The sequence below is a fragment of the Belonocnema kinseyi genome, chromosome 4 (genome assembly GCF_010883055.1).
Source record: "Belonocnema kinseyi isolate 2016_QV_RU_SX_M_011 chromosome 4, B_treatae_v1, whole genome shotgun sequence".
NCBI classification, from domain to species: domain Eukaryota; kingdom Metazoa; phylum Arthropoda; class Insecta; order Hymenoptera; family Cynipidae; genus Belonocnema; species Belonocnema kinseyi.
Genome location: NC_046660.1, coordinates 3,907,660 through 3,926,841, shown reverse-complemented (window position 1 = coordinate 3,926,841; position 19,182 = coordinate 3,907,660). Strand labels below are relative to the sequence as shown.

The following is a 19,182-nucleotide window of genomic DNA, read 5'->3' as shown; positions in this document are numbered from 1 at the left end:
AGCCCCCAGCACTGCCGCACAGTGCGACACCAATAAGAGTCGTGTTTTCCAACTGTTCCCAAATTTTCTGAAATTACTATCTCTGTCAAATTCCTTCTTGTCATATTTGCGGCACAAAAAACAACGATTAAGATTTAATATTCTGCAACATGCAAGATGAACGTGAGATATGTGCATCTTCAAATAATTATGAAGCTCTGGTCTTGCGTAAAACAATTTTATAGACCCACAAGTTGGTTTTTAAGACTAAGTTAGGTATTTTCACTTCAATCATCAGCTAACTTCACTGATTCACTTTTTTAAAAGCTGAGGGGAAAACAATGGATTAGATGCATGGAACAAAACTTTATTTCTGTGATATTGTATTAATTATTATTATCATTTTATTATTTCGTTAAATGGTAATTAAACAATAAAAACTATTTGCAAACACAGTTATATATACAAAATTATATTTTACGAAGATATTAGCATAATATGGCAAAAATGAACTGAATCTCATGCATTTGATCCCTTGTTTCCTCCTCAGCTGTCTACGAAGTGAAGTTAGCTGTTGATTAAAGTAAAAATGCCTAATTGAATAACTAGATACAAACTTTCATGAAGTAATCGTCTCTGTTTCATCAGGCAAAACATAATTTTGAAAAACTCAGTGTAAAAGTGGAATATTTATATCCGCAGGGTTTACTGGTACATGCCTGAACTTTAAAATGAAACCACTTTGGTGTGCTTTCACTTGCGATTTTTGAAGAAAACTCCTTTTTCCTGAAGAATGATTTAAAATTATTTTTGTTAAATAGTTGAAATGAAATCAGAATATTAAAATTGTAGTGCTGTTATGAAGGATGAATAGGTTGAGAGTAATTAAGAGTTTTATTAGACGTCATTATATGATATTGGTGATCTGTAAAACCTCTACCGACATAATTTTACACAAACATCCTAAAAATGTTAAAGTTTTTTTCCGTCGTTTCGAATCCGCCATCTTGCATTTTTAATTATGAGCACCATATTTAAAATCAGTGACATGTATCTACAGATCCAATTTAGCAAAAAGTGCATAAATTGTTAAGTTTTAGACCGCTGTCTTGGAATGTTTATTATCATATTCAGAATCAGCGATCCGTGAAACCCTCAGAGACAGTATTTTTGTAATGCAATAAAGCTTTCAAGTTCTAATCGGTCATTGTGGATTCGCCATCATATTTGAAGCCAGCCACCCGTACAACCCCAATAGTCACAAATTTACAAAAATTGCATACTCGTTCAGAAGAGAAAAATTAATATTTTCAGATTGAAACCAGTGAGCATTTAAAACATTTTTTGAGTGTGCTGATTTTTCATCGACAGAAGTGACCAACGAAAGAATAGGTTTGTCTCCGAAGCCAATTCTTTTTTATTTCCTTAACGATTGACACTTGTGTTGTATTCCAGTGAGGCGAATATATTTTCTACTTTTTCAATTCCTCTTAATTCGATCAGTAGACATAGCTCTCATGGTTATTTTTAATTCCATACTTACATGCTGTATTTTCGACTTATTTAATTCTCCCTAATATGTCCACTTAGATAGTTCCTATTCCTCCGTGTGCAACGTAAGTTCGGAAATTTCAATCTTTTGTTGTTGTTATGTTGAATTACATACTTATATTCTTTATTTTCGATTATTTTAATTCATTCTATTCTGTCAATAAAATACGTGCACATGCACAGTTTCTATTCGTTTTTGTGGAATATAAGTTTGGAAATTTCGAATTTTTTGTGTGACATAACGGTGAAGTTTTAATTATAATATTTTATGTTCTTTAAACAAATTATAGATTTAATGCTATAAGAAATAATAATAAATTTATTTCATAATGCTGTGTAAGGCAAACATTAATGTATCTTTAAACAAAATTGTAAAAATATTCTTTGACAATAGTACAAATTATTTCTGTTAACATAATTATTCTATATTCATAACTGTTCCATGAAAAGGACTAAGTTTTTCGTCCTCAAAGTGACATCATTCTCTTTCTATTTTTATTTTTGCACTCCTTCATTTTTAAATTCCTCTCAATACGATTCCATTTAATTTTTTTCAAGTCGATTAAAAATAACAAAAATTTTTTTTTTCTATTCCTAGGTGGAATTTTCGACGGAGGAAAATTCACGTATTAATGGGAATTCAGATTTTGAATTTATCTGAATACTTCTCTTCATGCTGGGTACATTGTTTAAGTGGGCATCCGTCATTTAGGATTCGCCATCTTAAAGTTGGACCTTTTAGTATCATATTTGAAATCAGTGTTGCGTAAAACCCCCAGACATAATTTTATAAAAATTCAATAAAAATTTCAAGTTGGAATCTACCAGTTTGAATTTTTAACATCATATTTGAAATCATAGATCCCGGAATCACAAAAAAAACAATTTTACACAATTTCAACAAATCTTTGATCGTTGGCCAGTTTCCTGCTTCTGGCCCATTGTGCACTGTGTACGATGATAAATTAAATTTGAAAATTGTGTGCTTCATATCCGTGGATTGACAGTAAGGTCTCGTTACTACTACTTCGTGTTCATCTCTTTGTAGTGTTCGACTTACTGACGTTAACTCCAAAAGTAATTTCGGAAACGAGAAATGTGGCGCTGGAGATCAATAATAGGTGAGTGAGGGAAATACAATTAGACCCAGAGGATTGTGAATCAGAAACGCTAATTAATCATAATGAGAGGGCAGAGTGCTCCTCAAATAAGCACCATACAATTATAAACACATGCATATCAAATTCAAAACAAGGTTTTATTCGTATATATAGTCTCTGAATCTTTATTTTAAATCAAATTGAGCTTGACACTTTTTGATACACTCATATAAAAGTAATATAAACATTTTATATATCATAAATCTTCTTTTTTAAACCTGAACATCGATTCATGAAAGTTACTTCATGATTACCAATACAAAAGATTCTAATCATCTATTTTTCAAATAATATTTCACTATTTATCATGTTTTAAAGAAACTGTCTGTCTATGACCATACGAACTTAACACAGGTCAGGCATAAAATTACGCACTTTTCTTTACGACGTTTTCGTCATTATTAATAACGGATAATAAAAATAAACTTGCTTTCTTATACGTATTTGGCAGAAAATGATTAAAAAAAAAATAATAATAATAATAATAATTACACCCTGTATGTGAGCATGAAATTAAGTTATGGCACGGGTATGTACACGTATGAGTTATCTATATATATTATATTTATGCCGACAAAAAATATATATTCTACTTCTAAGAAATATTTCAACTCATTATCTTTCGTGCAAAACTTGGCTCAATAACAATCAATCAGTAACTCTTTTGCCAATAATAAGAAACGCCGCGAGATTCGTAATGTACGCAAGACTTTTCGAAGGAAGTTGGCACTCGGAAAAAAGCTTCTGCTCATTTAATGAGGTGGAATTTAGAGGAACTTACAAAAGTCTTTTTTTCAACTACATAAACCTCTTTGATTCACCACATATGTTCTCTGGAAGCTCGAGTTCTAATACATATATGTATAAAAAATGTGGTATTTGTAAAATTTAAGGGGAGAGCGGGGGAGAGAGCCAGATCAAATTTTGTCTTGCGCAATATGAGAATATTTTTTCATGACAAAATAGCTTTTGCTCTCGGAATGGAGTATTTTATGGGACATGTTAAATGCAATATACATATACATATGTACACAATCTATACCTCTCTAATCTTCTTGATTTTATGCTACGTTAAAAAACCTATTTTAAATCTACGAGTGTCATATTTATGAAAAGTATTTACATCTAACTCGCTCACTCTATCGACGAATTTGCCCGACAGACAAATAGAGAGGCAAGGCCAAAGAATAATAATTTTTAAAAAAGTTATATAAATGTATAAACTAATACTGATTTCATGTTATTATCAATGGGTCCATTATCCTAACAATGGCGTTTAATTCTGCGACTGATCAATTCTACCGAGTCTCTCTACGTTAAAAAGTAAAATATAAGCAATGAAAGGGCGCAAGCGAGTATTACTACTGCATCTGTGTGCTAGACAGTCGTGACTGACAAGAGGCCCATCAATTTGCCTCCAGCACCTGGGCCTCCAGTTCCCACTCTGCTTCCGTGCACCAACATCTCTTGAACTGTCGTAAAGTCATCTAAGGCAACTTTTTTTCGTGCCATTTTCCGGTGACTGAGCTCCACTATATTTAATGGTATAATTGGTTGCTGCTGGTGCTGGTGCTGCTGCTGCTGCAGCAACATCTCCTGCTGCCGCTGCTTACGTTCGCGCGCTTGTTCCAATTGCCTCTTGCGATCCTCTTTACTCCAGTACCGGCCAATCTAAATAGTAAATTAAAAATTCAGTTGACAAGACTGTTGCGAATTGAGACGGACTTGAGCAAGCAGTGCGCCACAGTGTTACAAACAAGAAATCAATGAGCAAACAAACACTTTTAGCTTGAACCAGACGTACGCTTAAATACCTTCATTTCCGACATCGTGTCATCTTCGGTAGTGTGACCGGCTCGCTCTTCGGAAATTTCGATCGCTCGGTTCTTCAGTATTCGATTACGAATGGGTCTTCGTGCAATGTACCGCGTTCCATCTGCTCGCCTCTTGACTTTCCACTCCATTTGAATATCACATTTGTCTTCAGGTGGTGTCCAGGCGTTGGCTGTACAAACCTGCTGGCTGCCAATGAACTGATACTGTGCCAAGCTGGGTGCTTGAAAGTTGCCCTGGGACTTGGACTTTCTTGTAGAGGTTTCCTTCGTCGAAACACTTCGTCTGCTGAGTGCTTGCTTAAAAAGTTGCTGCTGAAGAATCATAGTTTGCTGAAGATTGGCTACATTTGTGTACATTGTGTCAGCAAGCAGAGTACTCGTACTAGAATTGTCGCGATCTCGCTGGTTATGCAGAGACGAACTCTTTTTGGCAAGCTGAATGTTGGATTTTTTTGGACAAACACAGTTGTTCTTCTGCTGTTGCTGGGAATGTTTGGACGCACACAGAACCAAAGTACTCTTGTGGTGATCCTTCTCGCCTTGATGCAGTTCCAGAGTTAGAGGATTACTGTGACAAGACTCGCCTGTATTGTACGCACTCGAGCTGTCCTTCTCTTCGCCAGAACTGTTACTTTTCGAGGACGAGTGACAGGGCTTCAGTTGGTTTCCTTGACTCTGATTTTGTACCTTGCTCTGCTGCCAGTTTTGATGCTCATAAGGAAACGAGTAGAGAGGTTCGACATCCGATTCCGGTATTGTCTCGTAAATGTGCTCAGTATCACTCCAAACATAACTCGAATATGACTCTATTAACTTAACTTGCGGCGGTCCAGGCTGCTGTGGCCGAACATTTAGAGTTTCTACTTTCTTCGGAAAATCTGTTGTCTCCTTCAGTCGTCCTTTCCGCTCGTCTGCGTTGTGAGATGGCGATGTATTTTTATTAGACTTCTGGGAATTTTGTAACAAGCCAGTAGAACTTGTGGAAGAGATGTTCGTTTCAGTGTGCGAGGGTACAGGTGGAACCTTGGACGTTGCAGTATTTCCTGCAGTTCCTTTGCCACTGGTTTCCTCGCTCTGTTCTTGCTGTTCCTGTTGCTGCTGCTGGTGCCGTATCAGTTGCTCAATCATACTGTTTTGATAAGCAGGAACATTCTCCGGAGAAACAGGCTGTGATCCCTGAAACATCAAACACGCTGCTATAACCTTGCAACTTTATATGGGAGAGAAGATTTCAGAATGTCTTATGTAATTATGAATGGTTCCCCCAAGATTTTTATATGTATTAAAATAATTTACATATGAAAGTAATTACCTCATGACATGTTTGCCTGACCTCATAGTCATCATCCTGAAAAAAAATAGTATCAAGTTATACAAGCACAACTGAAAATTGGTGTAAGTTTGTCGAGTATGATTGGTTATTGCGTGTATACAAAAAACGCCAAATTCTGAATGAATTCGGATTTAGAACAGCAAAATTTCGCATGATTTCGCAGATTAAAGTGGAATGGAAAACGGTCTTAGAATTATGCAAAATCAATCAGAATTATACCGGAATGACAGAAAACTCGTTTGAAATTAACTTTGAGCCGCCATAGAATTCACATGTAATGGAAAGTTCCAGCATGACAGTTAAGTTTTAGGGAAATTATACTACTAAAATAAGGACGCCTAACTTGTAACATATTCGATGGTTACTTTTTTTCAAAATTGCTTGATTCTTTCACAAGTAAAATTTAAGTTAGCATACCTGATAAAGGCACCGGCTAACGAGAATGGTCACAGCATTATTAGTTTCAGCAAAAAGATTTTCAGTTTGTTCCTTATTCGCCACATCTCTTCCGTTCACCTGAAACGCAATATGAACACATTTGTAAAGAATCTCTCTCTATTACTGTTACACTTTATTTCAATAATAATGAGCGAAAAACTCTGATTGGCGGAATGCTTTATATCAGAGAAAATTCAAGCCAGAAATACGGGTTTCCAATCGATGAAGATAACCATGGACAATGATAAATATTCATTGCAAAGAATGACTGATTTATTTTAATTACAGCCGATAGAAGCCGATAGAAAAGTGTTGAATGCTACTGTTCTACAGCCGAATGTTATTTTGTCATCTTTTAAAGTTACCTGTAAAATTTGGTCCCCTTCGCGAAGTCGACCATCTCGGGCTGCAAGACTCTCAGGGACTATTTCTGATATATACACTTCGGTATCAGCTTCTTCACTTCCAGAGGCTGAACTGTAGCAAACTGTTAATCCAAGTTTTTCAGCACTTCCACTTTTCCGCAACGTAACTTCCTAGTTAAAAAAACAAAAAAAAAACAATAATTTATCAAGCTGACCTCGACTGGAACTTACTATATACATACATATAATATACAATATAAATATATATTTCATATTGTACATAATTTATATTATGTATTTCATCGAGAAATAAAAGTCAAGAGTATAATTTGTTAGGATATTAACCGTGATATTAATGCAACATTTATATTCACACATATTTACTATATCGAAGACTCCATTCGATATAAGTCTATCTGCTGACAGCGGCATGCATGAAACTATGCGGCACTGTGAGCAGATAGACTCATATTGAATGGCAGCGACGACATACCTACAACAACAAGTAGGCATACCTCGAAATCAATATCATGAGCCAGAAAATCTTCAAAACTGCCATTGATTTGTTCCTCAGCAGTTTCCGGAAGTAAATCTTCGTCTTCAATTAGACCTGCCCAATCTGTCTGCACAGCAGTTGATACTAATGAAATTGTAGTTTCATTTGTCACGTCATGTAAGGTTGAATCGTCACTGGCTGAAGTGGCTGAGGCTGTCATAATTTTTGTTTTCTCCTCTTTGTCCTGAGTAGATTTATCCTCATCTTTTGCAGGCACGACTTGACTAGGATGTCGACGCAGGACTTCAACAATGATTGGTTCTTCAGCCAGTTGAAAACAACGCACTGCGTCTTCGTGACTAGAATTTGATACATCTTTTCCGTTCACCTAAAAAAAGTAGCACCAATAAAAAATGTTGGAAAATAATAAGTTAAACTTTGTCATAGAAATGATAAACATCGCACTTTTGCACATTTGTGGTAGAGGAGTCTTTACATGATTTGTGTACTTCAGTGTGTCTTGTCTCGCAAAACTGATGCACAGGGCAAAATTATTTATACATAAAATCACTTCTCTATCTGCAATAGAGAATTATTGTTGTATATAGTCACTTGACTTGCTTGACTGTACTCGACAAAATGGATTATTGATGACCAAAATTCAAGTGTAGTCGATAGTGCATTGCTCGCGTACCTACAATTCTACATGTGGAAGCTACGACGCGATGGATATATGATCGCGGTTGCATGCCGAGCATAACAGCATCATGTCATCGACATTGTTGTGGACTGACAATTCCTCTTCAATCCCGATATGTGCAGAGAATGGGTATTAGATAGGGAAGAATATGGTTGCATGTGGTTTCCTAGCTAACCCGAGGTGGTTGATTGTCAGCTTTCGCGAATACTGTAATAAACAGTATCGGCAAAATAGTGTCTTAATAATTAATTTTAATTTCACATCTAACATTCTGTGCATTGTAAAACACGAGACAGAAATAGTTATCCGTAGTTTCCGATCAAAATTACCCTGACGAGGAGAAATAATTATGAAAAAATATAAAGGTTAGTTTGGTTGATTCTTTCCTGTTTCTCACCATTTTTTTCTTTTCATTTAATGATCTAATGAGAATTTGTGCAATTGTTTTGCGCAAGATGACTTTGCTGGAGATAGTGATTTTTTTTACAAAATTACTAAACAGACATGATGCCATGGACTGCTTCCGTTCTCTTAAATTCGATTCTTGGTCAACTTTACAGAATCTCAATGAATGTGATTTTTGAGACTGCGGAGAGCTGGAGAAGATGACTTTACACTTAGGGGTAATTTTAGGGACAGCGGGGAGCTGGAAAGGGGGAGTTTACACTTAGGGGAAATTTATAGGGCTGTGGAAAGCTTGACAAGACAATTTTACAAATAGGGGTGATTTTTGGGGTCGATAGGAGACCTGGCCAAGACGATTTGACACTGTGGAGTGATTTTTGGTTATGCAGAGGGCTTGACAAGGGGATTTTATACTTAGAGGAGATTTATAGAGCTGGGGAGGGCTGGACTAGGGGAGTTTACAATTAGCAGTGATTTCTGGGACTATATACATTTATTAAACTCTTTTTTGATGATTCATTCAGTTCTCCTAATATTAATTAAATCGGAGCTAAAAAAATTCTGCTTGAAGGGTTGAATGCTCTGAAAATTATATACAAAATCACAGCAAGGATGAGCCAATTTGTCTATTTTTTAAGCACATAGTGCAAAAATAGTGTAGGCAAATCAGAACAAAAATTAAATAAATGTACATTTTGAGGTACTTTTATAGGAACTTTATGGTTATACGTTTCATATTTAAAAAAATATATCTAATTTTATTGTTAAAACTATAAGTTCTTGCACTATGATAAGCTGTTGCGATACTGCAGAAAAATTTCTTTAAAATGAACCTACGAACATTTGAAAAGATAATTATTTCGGGTATTACCTAAAATTTTTAAAAACATAGAAATTTACACTATTTTTGCAATATATAATTAGAAAATGTGTCGCGACTCACGATTTTGGACGCGCGACTGTTAATTCTCGCGCTCGATGACGTATTTATCTCGCGCTACAGGCTCGGTCTTTGTATTTTTCACACATTCTTGCGCAAACCTTTGAAAATTAAAACTAAAAAAATCCACGACTATAATTTTGTGATTGCGAATTCTCTTTTGCTAAAAGAATTTCGCTCGAGAGTTTAAGAGTACTTAGGACGTGCGACTGATGGTTCTCGTACTTCGCGCTCGGTCTTTGCGTTCTCCCACATTCGTGCACAGACCTTTTAAAATGAAAGGTCAACGAATCCACAACTTTAATTTTGTGATTGTGAACTCTCTTTTTTTAAAGCTCTTTCGGCTTTAACGAAAACATTCTCATCACGTATCTCGTGCTTCGCATTCGATTTTATCCAAAATGTCAAATTTTCTATATTATACACAACACTTTTATATCAAATATAATACATTCTTTATGTAACTCTGCCTGGGATTGCTTATTCAAATATTGAAAAATAATGAAGAAATTGTATTTATCATGATTGCCTTAATATTTGTTTCTTATTTTGCATTAAATTAGATTCTAAGCTGCGCTGAAACATGTATCATTTCAATAAATTTATGTCATTACAATTCATAATATGCATTAAAATTGAATTATACTTACTCTTATTGCCTTGTTTTTATAATTTTTTTACGATCAAAGAAAAACTACGCTTCCTGTCAAGAAAATATTCGTAAAAAATTTGTAAATCTTATTTCGTTGAATAAATTTTGTCTCGTGTATTCTTGTAGCTTGAATCATTTGTACAAACATTTAATTTTCTTTATTTTCAATTTTGTTTTTTACCAATAAAACAAAAACTACTTTTCCTAGAAATAAATAATGCATGACAAATTTGCAGATCTTTTTTGGTACACAATTTTTGTCTCAGAAATGGCTGGTTAACGAACTCGATCTTTCCTTTTGCTCCCTCAAACTGTGTGCGAAAGCACAATCCTAATGTAAAAACTTTTTTTCTGACTCAAGAGGCCTCAAAGCTTCGAAATTGATTAAATCTGTGAAAGTCAGTTTTCACATAAAACTAATACCTTCTCCTTATGGGTGAGAATGTAAAAATACATTAATTGGCTGTATTCTGGTGGGTTAATTTTATACAAGAATTTTGAGAGACTTCAACCCTTTAAAGCGAAATTTTTTTAGTAGCTATAATATCATTAAAATTAAGATTTTTGACCGGTAGCATACATATATGATACCTATATATGAATTCAATTAAAATGAGAAGATATTTCATGAATTTCATTTCGCATTACACCACATTCTGCGGAGATATGACTGTTAATTTCATAGAGTCTCTCTGTCTCACTTTGCGACCTGAGCTTGGTTTTGTACCGAATTCGCGACGCAACGGAAATTACATCGGGCAATTTATTAGGAAGGGAGATTAAACTGGTGGTTGAGCTTTCCAAATTCGCCGCGCAATTGTTTCCCACGAATTACAGTGGAGTTTCACTGGTTTCCTGCTGGCGTGCACACGAGTATAGTGTTGTCGGCGTCCTTTAAAATTTTGCGAGGCATGAAAACCATTTTCACAGATGACGAAAGTGCGAACGAATAATAAGTAACAACCGACTTTTGGGCCACTTGATGCTCGAGTGACTGATTTGTATTTACATTCTCTTGATATTTCTATCTGTACAAATTTGCAACTATCTGTTTAAAAATCTAAATAGAATTATTGAGGCGAGTATAGCGAACTTAGTTTTATCAGCGATATTCTGATACTATAGTATGACCAGGGTAACCTGTATTACAAATTTTGTTGACCTGAAAGTTCCTGTTTACAAGTGACAGCTCCTTTAAGCGAAGGATTTTCTATCTTTTTATTTTACTCAACGCAGATGGATTATTGCAAAGCCGCAACATCCAGATTTTCAATCTTGACGCAGTCGGCGCGACATTTCATGCTCTCCCTATTTAAAAAATCCTCGTGTTATTTTCGAATGAGAAAAACATAAGGAAATCCGCAAGAATTTTTATGTTCCTCGAGGTAATCCGCGAGTCAATCAATTAATCCTCGCGGATTTCCTCGCGTTACCCTCGTCCGAAAATAACAGCCGGATTTTTTCAATGGGGCTACCAGAGCCACATTGGAGAATTTTTTCAAGGAATTTGAAAATACTTGTCATTTATATTTTAATAACTCTAATAATCGGCGCAGTAATCGCTAGCGGACCGCGGTGTTTTATACAGCTTATTCTTGTATATACTGTAATTTCTGATGAAAAATAAAGCTAAGGATTTACTCTATATATACGAATGTAATTCATGAGAAACCGTTTATTTCGTGGGCGTATTTTTAGATTGTGAAACTTACATTATAGCTGTCTAATGTCTGCTTGCGAGTTGTCTTTCCTCGTGTATACGAGTACTAATTTACTCTGGAGCAGTCATTGGGCAGCTCTGGTCTACTGTAAGCAGATCAACACATTATAAGCTTTTTTTTTTAAATAAATAAAATTTCTACAGAGTATACCGTTCAATTGGCACAAAAGGATTTCTCACAAGTGTTGAAAAGATTAAAATTGCAGTTGAATATAAATATTCCAGAGCATATTGGAACCGACGAATTTCTGAGCTATCAACTTGAAATTTGTGAAATTAAATGATAGGCACTGAAGAACGTTTGTATGACCCTACATTTCTGGATTTACAAAGAAAATTTTCAAGCAAAAATTTGTTTTGTAGGTCAATAAATGTAGGACCACACAAACGTTCCTTAGTGCTATTTAATTTCCCAAATTTCAACTCGATAGTTCAATTCGCGTAGATGGCGAGAAGTGACGCTCTTTATATTAAAATTTTAAAATTATTTATTGATGCGAAACGTAATTTGCAGAATCAATAATAAAAGGGTTAGTTCACAATAGGACTTGGAAACGTCGACGCGACGCTCGACACATAAAATGATCCATAGTCAATGCTAATACAATTGTCTCCAGGAAATGCAATTACGGAGGAAGTACTGATGCGAATTGGAACTCCTGTTCTAGCGCCAATTCCTTTTTCAAGCCAAAATGCACCCTAACCAGCCTAGCCGCATTCAACGATTCCACCCTGCTGGTCCAGTAGATTCAATGCACACTCTGTCTCGGCGATTCGTGCCCCTATTTAATGTCGACGAATTATTTGACTTTCTCTTCTCCTACTCTTTCTTGCTTATCGGAAATTCAAAAAATCGATACAGATGCCAATTGTTTTATTCAATTGTTAAGAATATAGCAATTGATTGAATCGAGGCAATAATACTGACATTTTTTCGTTTGTTCAACTTTTATATTCGACTGCTCGCCCAATAAAAGTGTCACACAATAAAATGGATGACCCCGTTTCAAGTGATTTTTTTTTTACATTTCTATCCTGTTTCCGTGAAACCTACGAGCTGCTATGAACGCTATTTAACTCTGTTTTCCACTACAACGTACATTCTGCATCTGGGCATCCGTTCTCTGCTCGATCTCTGCACCGCATACACCTAAAATTCTAATCAAGTGGCAATGATGTTATCCAGAAACTGTGTGCACACGTTTTATGTACAGGACTGCAAAATTTTGCAGTATTTCACTTTTATAGCGTTGTGGAATTCCATCACGACAAACTGAAATGAACATATACTATAAGAATTTATGCTTTCATAATCCTCAACTTTCCTTTTCTTGAGGTCGAAAATGAATACGAAATTAGTTTTTTTTTTTTCAAATCTATACAATCTCAGCTTTTGAATAATCAATATCTAACCGGAACTTGAAATTATTTAAGTAACGAAATAAATACTTAATAGTACAATATCCATGTTAAGACGTTCGCTTAAACCGCTTTTAAATAAAATAACAGTTTTTAATTAATAAGTCTATGTTGATAGGAGAAAATTCACGATGTCTGACAGAAAGCAAATGGGTAAAAAATGGTGCGGTCTGCAGAGAGAATAGTTTTTAAAAATCTAGGAGAGTGCAAAGCCAGAGGTCGAGTAGCCAAGATCGACCGTACATTATTCCGCTCGCTTCGCCTTCTAATATAGGAAAGAAAAGTCCGCCTGAATTACATTAAATTATCGGCCCTTTTAGACTCATAAAATAAAAAATAAATGACTGGCACATTTGCATTTTTATATCTAGAGAGGATCCTCTTAAAGTGTAATTAACTGAGTTGCACAAAAATGGAGATAGAAGACACTAGTTCTAGCCCCACGAACTTGAAGTATTTTCAGGTTTTGGGTCAATAACACGATCTGGATTGAACTCGACTCGACCGAGCTTCGAGTTTCGAGTTTCGTGGACTTGAAGCTTTCTAGATATATATAATTACTTACTATAATTATCAATGACTTTTTTTAAATTTAATAAATTAATTTAAGTTCTAAAACTCATCAACCTAGTAAACTAATTCGAGAATTGTCGCACGTCTACTTCTCTTTAATTTCTTATCGACTTGGTGTGATATCACGTTAGCTCCAGTGCGCGACATGACATCCTCTCCGCCTTCAAGTTGAACGCTCGATATTCGCTCTGAAAGGCCGAGATTTATTATCGCCTAGCTTCTAGGCAATGTTTGCTGTTTAACCGGAACTTTCAACAAAGAGAATAAGAGATGGTCAAAATTAGACACCATATTCAAAAATGGAAATTTCTTAAAACTGTCTTCCCATAGTGGCAGTGATCCAATAGCCGATCAAAAAATAGTCATACTTTCTAGCATTTATTTAGTGCAGCAGTAATTTTTCATAATTGTATGTATGCACCAATTAGTTGCTAAAACTCCATACTTATTACATTATTATTATCATTTACTTTCAGTACTTACTTTAATTTAGTCGCAAATTGAAGCTTCAGGTCAAAGGACGGTGCATGAACAAAGATATTGTTCAGCTGGAATCCGGGTTCATACAATTTGAACAGACAAGAAAGTAAGAAAAGGAGAGCGAAATGAACGGTGAAATAAGTTTCCACATTTCTAAAGCTACCAGACTCTAGGCAAAAGGGCTCCTTAAAGAAAGCAGAGGGTTGTTGAGCAAATACGAGCTTGTCCACACAATATTATCGCACGGCAAAAATCTAAACTATCTCACTGACGTTCAAGTCAAATGCACAGAGTTCCATTCGTTCGCTTCTTAAGCGCGAAAAGATCCCACCTAGCCGTTAAGACTGCTTACCTTTGCGAAATCGCTACTTTGCTTATAGTGATATATATTACTCTAGAGTTTAGACTACTTCTTTTTCATGATTTACACTTTTTACTTTGGAATATGTATATACTCTGCCGTACAAAAGCTTCAGGCCACCTCTTTTTTCATGACTGAATAAATTCTCTTAATTTAAATTATACCAGAGGTAAAAAAATTTCTCTTTAAAAGCTTGATTGTTTTCGATATTCTGTATAAAATAAGCCCAGGGTGAAGCCAATTTGTCCAGTTTTTAGGTAGATATTGCAAAAATAGTGTAAATTTCAATGTTGTCTTAAATTTTCAGTAACTTCTGAAATAGGCAACAGTTTTCAATGTTCTTGGGCTCATTCTGAAGCTCTTTTTTCACCGAATCACAACATCTTATGAGCATAAATCATAAAATTTTTATTTTTCAATTGCAAGAACTTGAATTTGTAACAAAAATGTGGAAAAATTGCAATATTATTTTTGTAAAATATATAAAACATATAATCATGAAGTTTCCATGTAATTTCCTTAAAATATGTATTAATTTAACTTTTATTCTCCTTTGCCTACAGATAAGATGTTTTCTAATTTTTTGTTACAGCCTCAAGTTACAACAATCAACCTTTTTTTTATGATAATTTTTTTAGCTCTGGCATAATTAAAATTAAGGGAATTTATTCAGTCATAAAAAAGAGGTGGCCTAAAACTTTTGCACGGCAGTATACTTATTCATAATGAATCTACATGTGAGAAATATCTGCTTGAATTTTCATTCAGATTCGTGTCAAGTTTGATGCAATTACCGTTATTGAGTTTTTAACAACTTATACAGGTACACTCTCTTAAACTAAACCAGTTTCTTTGGATAGAGACAATTTCTGAGAGTAGGACGGAGCATCGGTGGTTCTTGGGTGCCTACGGACAATTTCTGAGTGGGGCGGAGCCTTGGTAGTTCTTGGGTGCTTGCGGACAAGAGCAACTACACTCAGCCCTCGATTTAAGCACTTTTTTTACAGCTTATCTTCAGTTTAAGCTATTCCTAGTACACAAAAAACAGAAGTAAATTTTTTTTGCTGGTAATTTTCAAGTAGATAAAGATGCATTTTTTTCGCATCGAAATAAAAAAAGATATAATAATTAAAGTTGAAATCTTAACACGTCAGGGTCTTTTTTGTTGCAGGTAAAGATTACTCTGAAATCGCTGTAAAAATTACATTCTGTTTTTTCTGTAAGAATTTAATTTCTCGGCATGATGGTAAAGGGAGGATCGCGGAACCGAGAGACGATCCTCAGGCAAGCGTGTCGAGCAGCAGCTGTATGATTATGCAGCAGTATGCTGCATAAAATTATGTTTCAGATGGAAATGGTTCAGACGGCCCTGACTATTTGTGCTCAAGTTATCCCGATTTATGCTAAAAGCCACTGCAAGCCCTGCCCGCAGTAGTGCTTATATCGAAAATTGAGTGTAGATCCAAAACTTGTGTTAGAGCGTCTTGCATCTCTCACATTTTCGAAGTATCACTACACGAAAAAATTGAATCAATAACAAGTTTAATTATTAAAGAATCTGCCATAATAAATAAAATATCGCCTTAAAAAAAAGCGGTAGCACTAACGGAAAGATGAAATCGTTGTAAAGAAGTTGTGCGTAAATTGATGCCGAAGGGGAATGGACGGAGCTTGTGAAGCAAAGGTGCTGGTTTTACACGGGCTGACTAGATAGGATCGAGATTGGATCCCGACAAGATAGAATTGGATAGGATGCGAGCATGGTATTGAGACTGGCTGGTGGTCGGGTAAACCTTTGAAATTTATTCGATCAATTTCTTGGCAGCCCGCAGGAGAAATGTGGTCGCGAAAAAAGAGCAAAGCGTTCAAGATAAACCTCAACAAAATTTAGTAAAATATCTTGTTGAAAAAAAAACAACTGCTAATAATTAATGTTGGAAGCTTCTAATAAGTGTATTGGGAGTTAATTTCCGAAAAACATAACGGGTAGCGTTGCAATACATATATATGATATTGCGAATCGACTTTAAATTCTGTTATTGTGGTGAGACACACATGTATTGAAAGTTTTCACTATAGATTTCAAGGAATTAATTCGAAGTTTCTAGTTCGTCACATGATAATCAGCTAATGCGCTGTAGGATTATGTACAAATTTTCCATGAGTCCTTTAGTAACGCCGGTGATTTTGCGGACATTTCGCAATTTCAAAAGAATGCTTCCATCATTGGATGTACCAGATTCTTGTTTTTCTAGACTTACACTTATCCCCAACTCCGTTCTTAACTGTTTCTGAATTTTATAATTCTATGCTTTTGATAATGCCTTATTCTACACCATGGTTTTCCATTCCTTAAAAGATAACTTGTACAAACATAATGTATTAATACAATTACTGCGCACACTTTTCGTTGATCATTGCACAGACTCATTTATGATTGACCAGAAATGTTACTCCACTAACTTCAACTTTAGTTAGAACAATGTTCTTTATGTGTCAGTTAATTTGTATGAATTCGCACGGAGAAAAAGATGTTAGCACAGACTATCTAGATATTAATAGGTAATATCTTAGCGATTTAACTATGGGACAGAAATCTAGATACTGAAGTAGAGCATCCGTAGATATGAAAGAGAAGATTTTAACTGACAATATCCAAGATATTAAAGGGCACAATCGAAGATATTCAAGAAATATTTTTTAATTGTGCAAAAATTACCTGTAAAGCATGCCATTTTCTGTAAAATGCAAAAGAATTTTAATATCGTAGTCCTCTGTTTTGAAAATCCGAATCCTCAAGCATTCGCCTTTTTGCATAATTATGCGATTTTTGTGTTAAACAGATAACACACTGTTCAAGGCTAATATGAAAGATGCCTGTAGCTGCGTCCTCATTTTCTTGAGAAAATTATAACATATCCAAAAACATTTAATCCATTTTCCGCCAAAACTTATAGTGCAATACATATCCGAAAAACCATAATACACACGATGAAAGCTCAAGATACAGACAATATCTTTTGTCGCTACGCCACATGTCAGCAACCTTGCTCCGATAAAATTTAGCTTTTTTAATATCTTAAATATGAACAGTTAGTATCACATATTTTATACTTTCAATATAAACAGATATTGCCCTTTAATATCTTCTATGTTGAATAGAAGATATTGGATAGTATGCAGTTAAAGTTTTTCTGGAGATTCTTTTGCGAATTGAAATCAGGTTTTGTCGATGAAAGCTTTTCGTTTTCACAAAACATTGTTGATTTTTCAAAAGTATTCAATGGACGGGGAGCAACCAATGAAAGCAAAAATATGCTAGCAACACAATTTTTTGCGTCTTTAAAATTTGGCTTATGTGTAGAGAAACCCGAAATTTCGTCAAAATCCCATTTGCAAATCGAGACCAAAATGACTGTGTTCCGAGACTGGAAATCGGCTGGAATTAAACCCAGAATTTTGAATGATCTCTCCGTGTATAGTACGTACGTCTACATACAGACCTTTTTGTTTCCGGAGCCTGTATAGTTCGTTGGATCATGGGTTAGTATGCAAGAGCACATTTAGCCGACCGTTCGTTCCCTATGTGCAAAGCTTTTACGCTCGAGTGTCGACTGCCGGGCGACGCGACTCGTCGCAGGCTCCTATCACTATGAAACCAATCCTTTTTTTTCGTTTTGCAAATGCTGCTTCATTCAGCTTCATTCTAGTTGCATATCTATATACAAGCTATTTTATTTATCGCGTTGATGTGATCCTCATCAAATAATTACACATATAATTAACTGCTTTCTTATTTGTCTGCGTTTTTGTGCAGTGATATATCTGTCTCTTTATATACAGTCGACAATCAACGTTCAGTGGTCCATTGAGCATTGTACATGGAACATAAGCCCAAACCCCGATTAAAAGTAGGACATATAATTGTATGACTTGACCTATATGCATACCTCACTTGAACTTACATTTTCTGAATCTAAGTAGGTAGATCCATTACATAATGATGGCTGTTCTAGCAGATTAAATGAAAAGTTATACTATATCGGGCAACACTCGCCGTTCTGTTTCCTGGTGAATTGTTTTCCGATCATTCTTTACTGTTGGGAGTGTAGGACTGATTCCTTTTTCGCACTAGACTCTGCGTAGTGCGCCAGAAGAATTTAGCCGTCGAGCAACTGTAATCTCTTTATTTGCCTCAAGAAGTTAATACCGCGATAACACTTGAATCGATAAACTAATTCCATGTACATGCATTTTTTACAACACCAGATAGAGTATAATGAATACTTCGACTACCATCACTAAAAACCCAATATTTTACTTCCATTTTCCTCCCTCAAGAACTTCTTCGAACGATCCGTTTACCAGATTATACGTCACTATACTTTCTTAGCCTGTATTTTCTTCATTCAATTACAGTGATTCCATAATTTTTTCTGTGTTTTTATACACCGGCGGACAAAAGTATATGGAATATTTTGTGGCAAACGAACCAGAAATTGTAAAGAATGTAAAGTGAGCAACTTTCTAGGTGTAATATAAAGATTAAAGAATTAAGACATCCGAATAAAAACTAGTGTAAAATTGTTAAAGACAGAACTGATGAAAAACAAGAAAGTGAAGAGGCTAAACAAATTGGAAAATGTACAATCAACCAGCGCACCGTTAAGAAATTCTTATTATAGGTGTCTGAAAAGACAACAGGAAGCACAGTAGGAAGGAGAACTCTGATTCTCCAGTGTAGAGACAATGAAAGCATGATGTGCTCCAATTTT

General features: G+C 35.2%; 1 protein-coding gene across 2 annotated transcripts in view; it reads right to left on the bottom strand.

The window, feature by feature from the left end:
* Nucleotides 1-2,786: 2,786 nt before the first annotated feature.
* Nucleotides 2,787-19,182, bottom strand: part of LOC117171349 (E3 ubiquitin-protein ligase PDZRN3) — a 27,855-nt gene continuing 11,459 nt past the window's right edge. The window contains exons 2-7 of one of the 2 annotated variants that reach the window (XM_033358584.1): nt 7,177-7,545; nt 6,662-6,832; nt 6,276-6,374; nt 5,838-5,873; nt 4,505-5,701; nt 2,787-4,361 (exon numbers count right to left, since the gene is read on the bottom strand). In XM_033358584.1, coding sequence (XP_033214475.1) covers nt 4,068-4,361; nt 4,505-5,701; nt 5,838-5,873; nt 6,276-6,374; nt 6,662-6,832; nt 7,177-7,545 — 2,166 coding nt within the window. In that variant the 3' untranslated portion in view covers nt 2,787-4,067. Of the gene's footprint in view, nt 4,362-4,494; nt 5,702-5,837; nt 5,874-6,275; nt 6,375-6,661; nt 6,833-7,176; nt 7,546-19,182 lie in introns of both variants that reach the window. The other variant, XM_033358585.1, reaches the window with a different exon arrangement.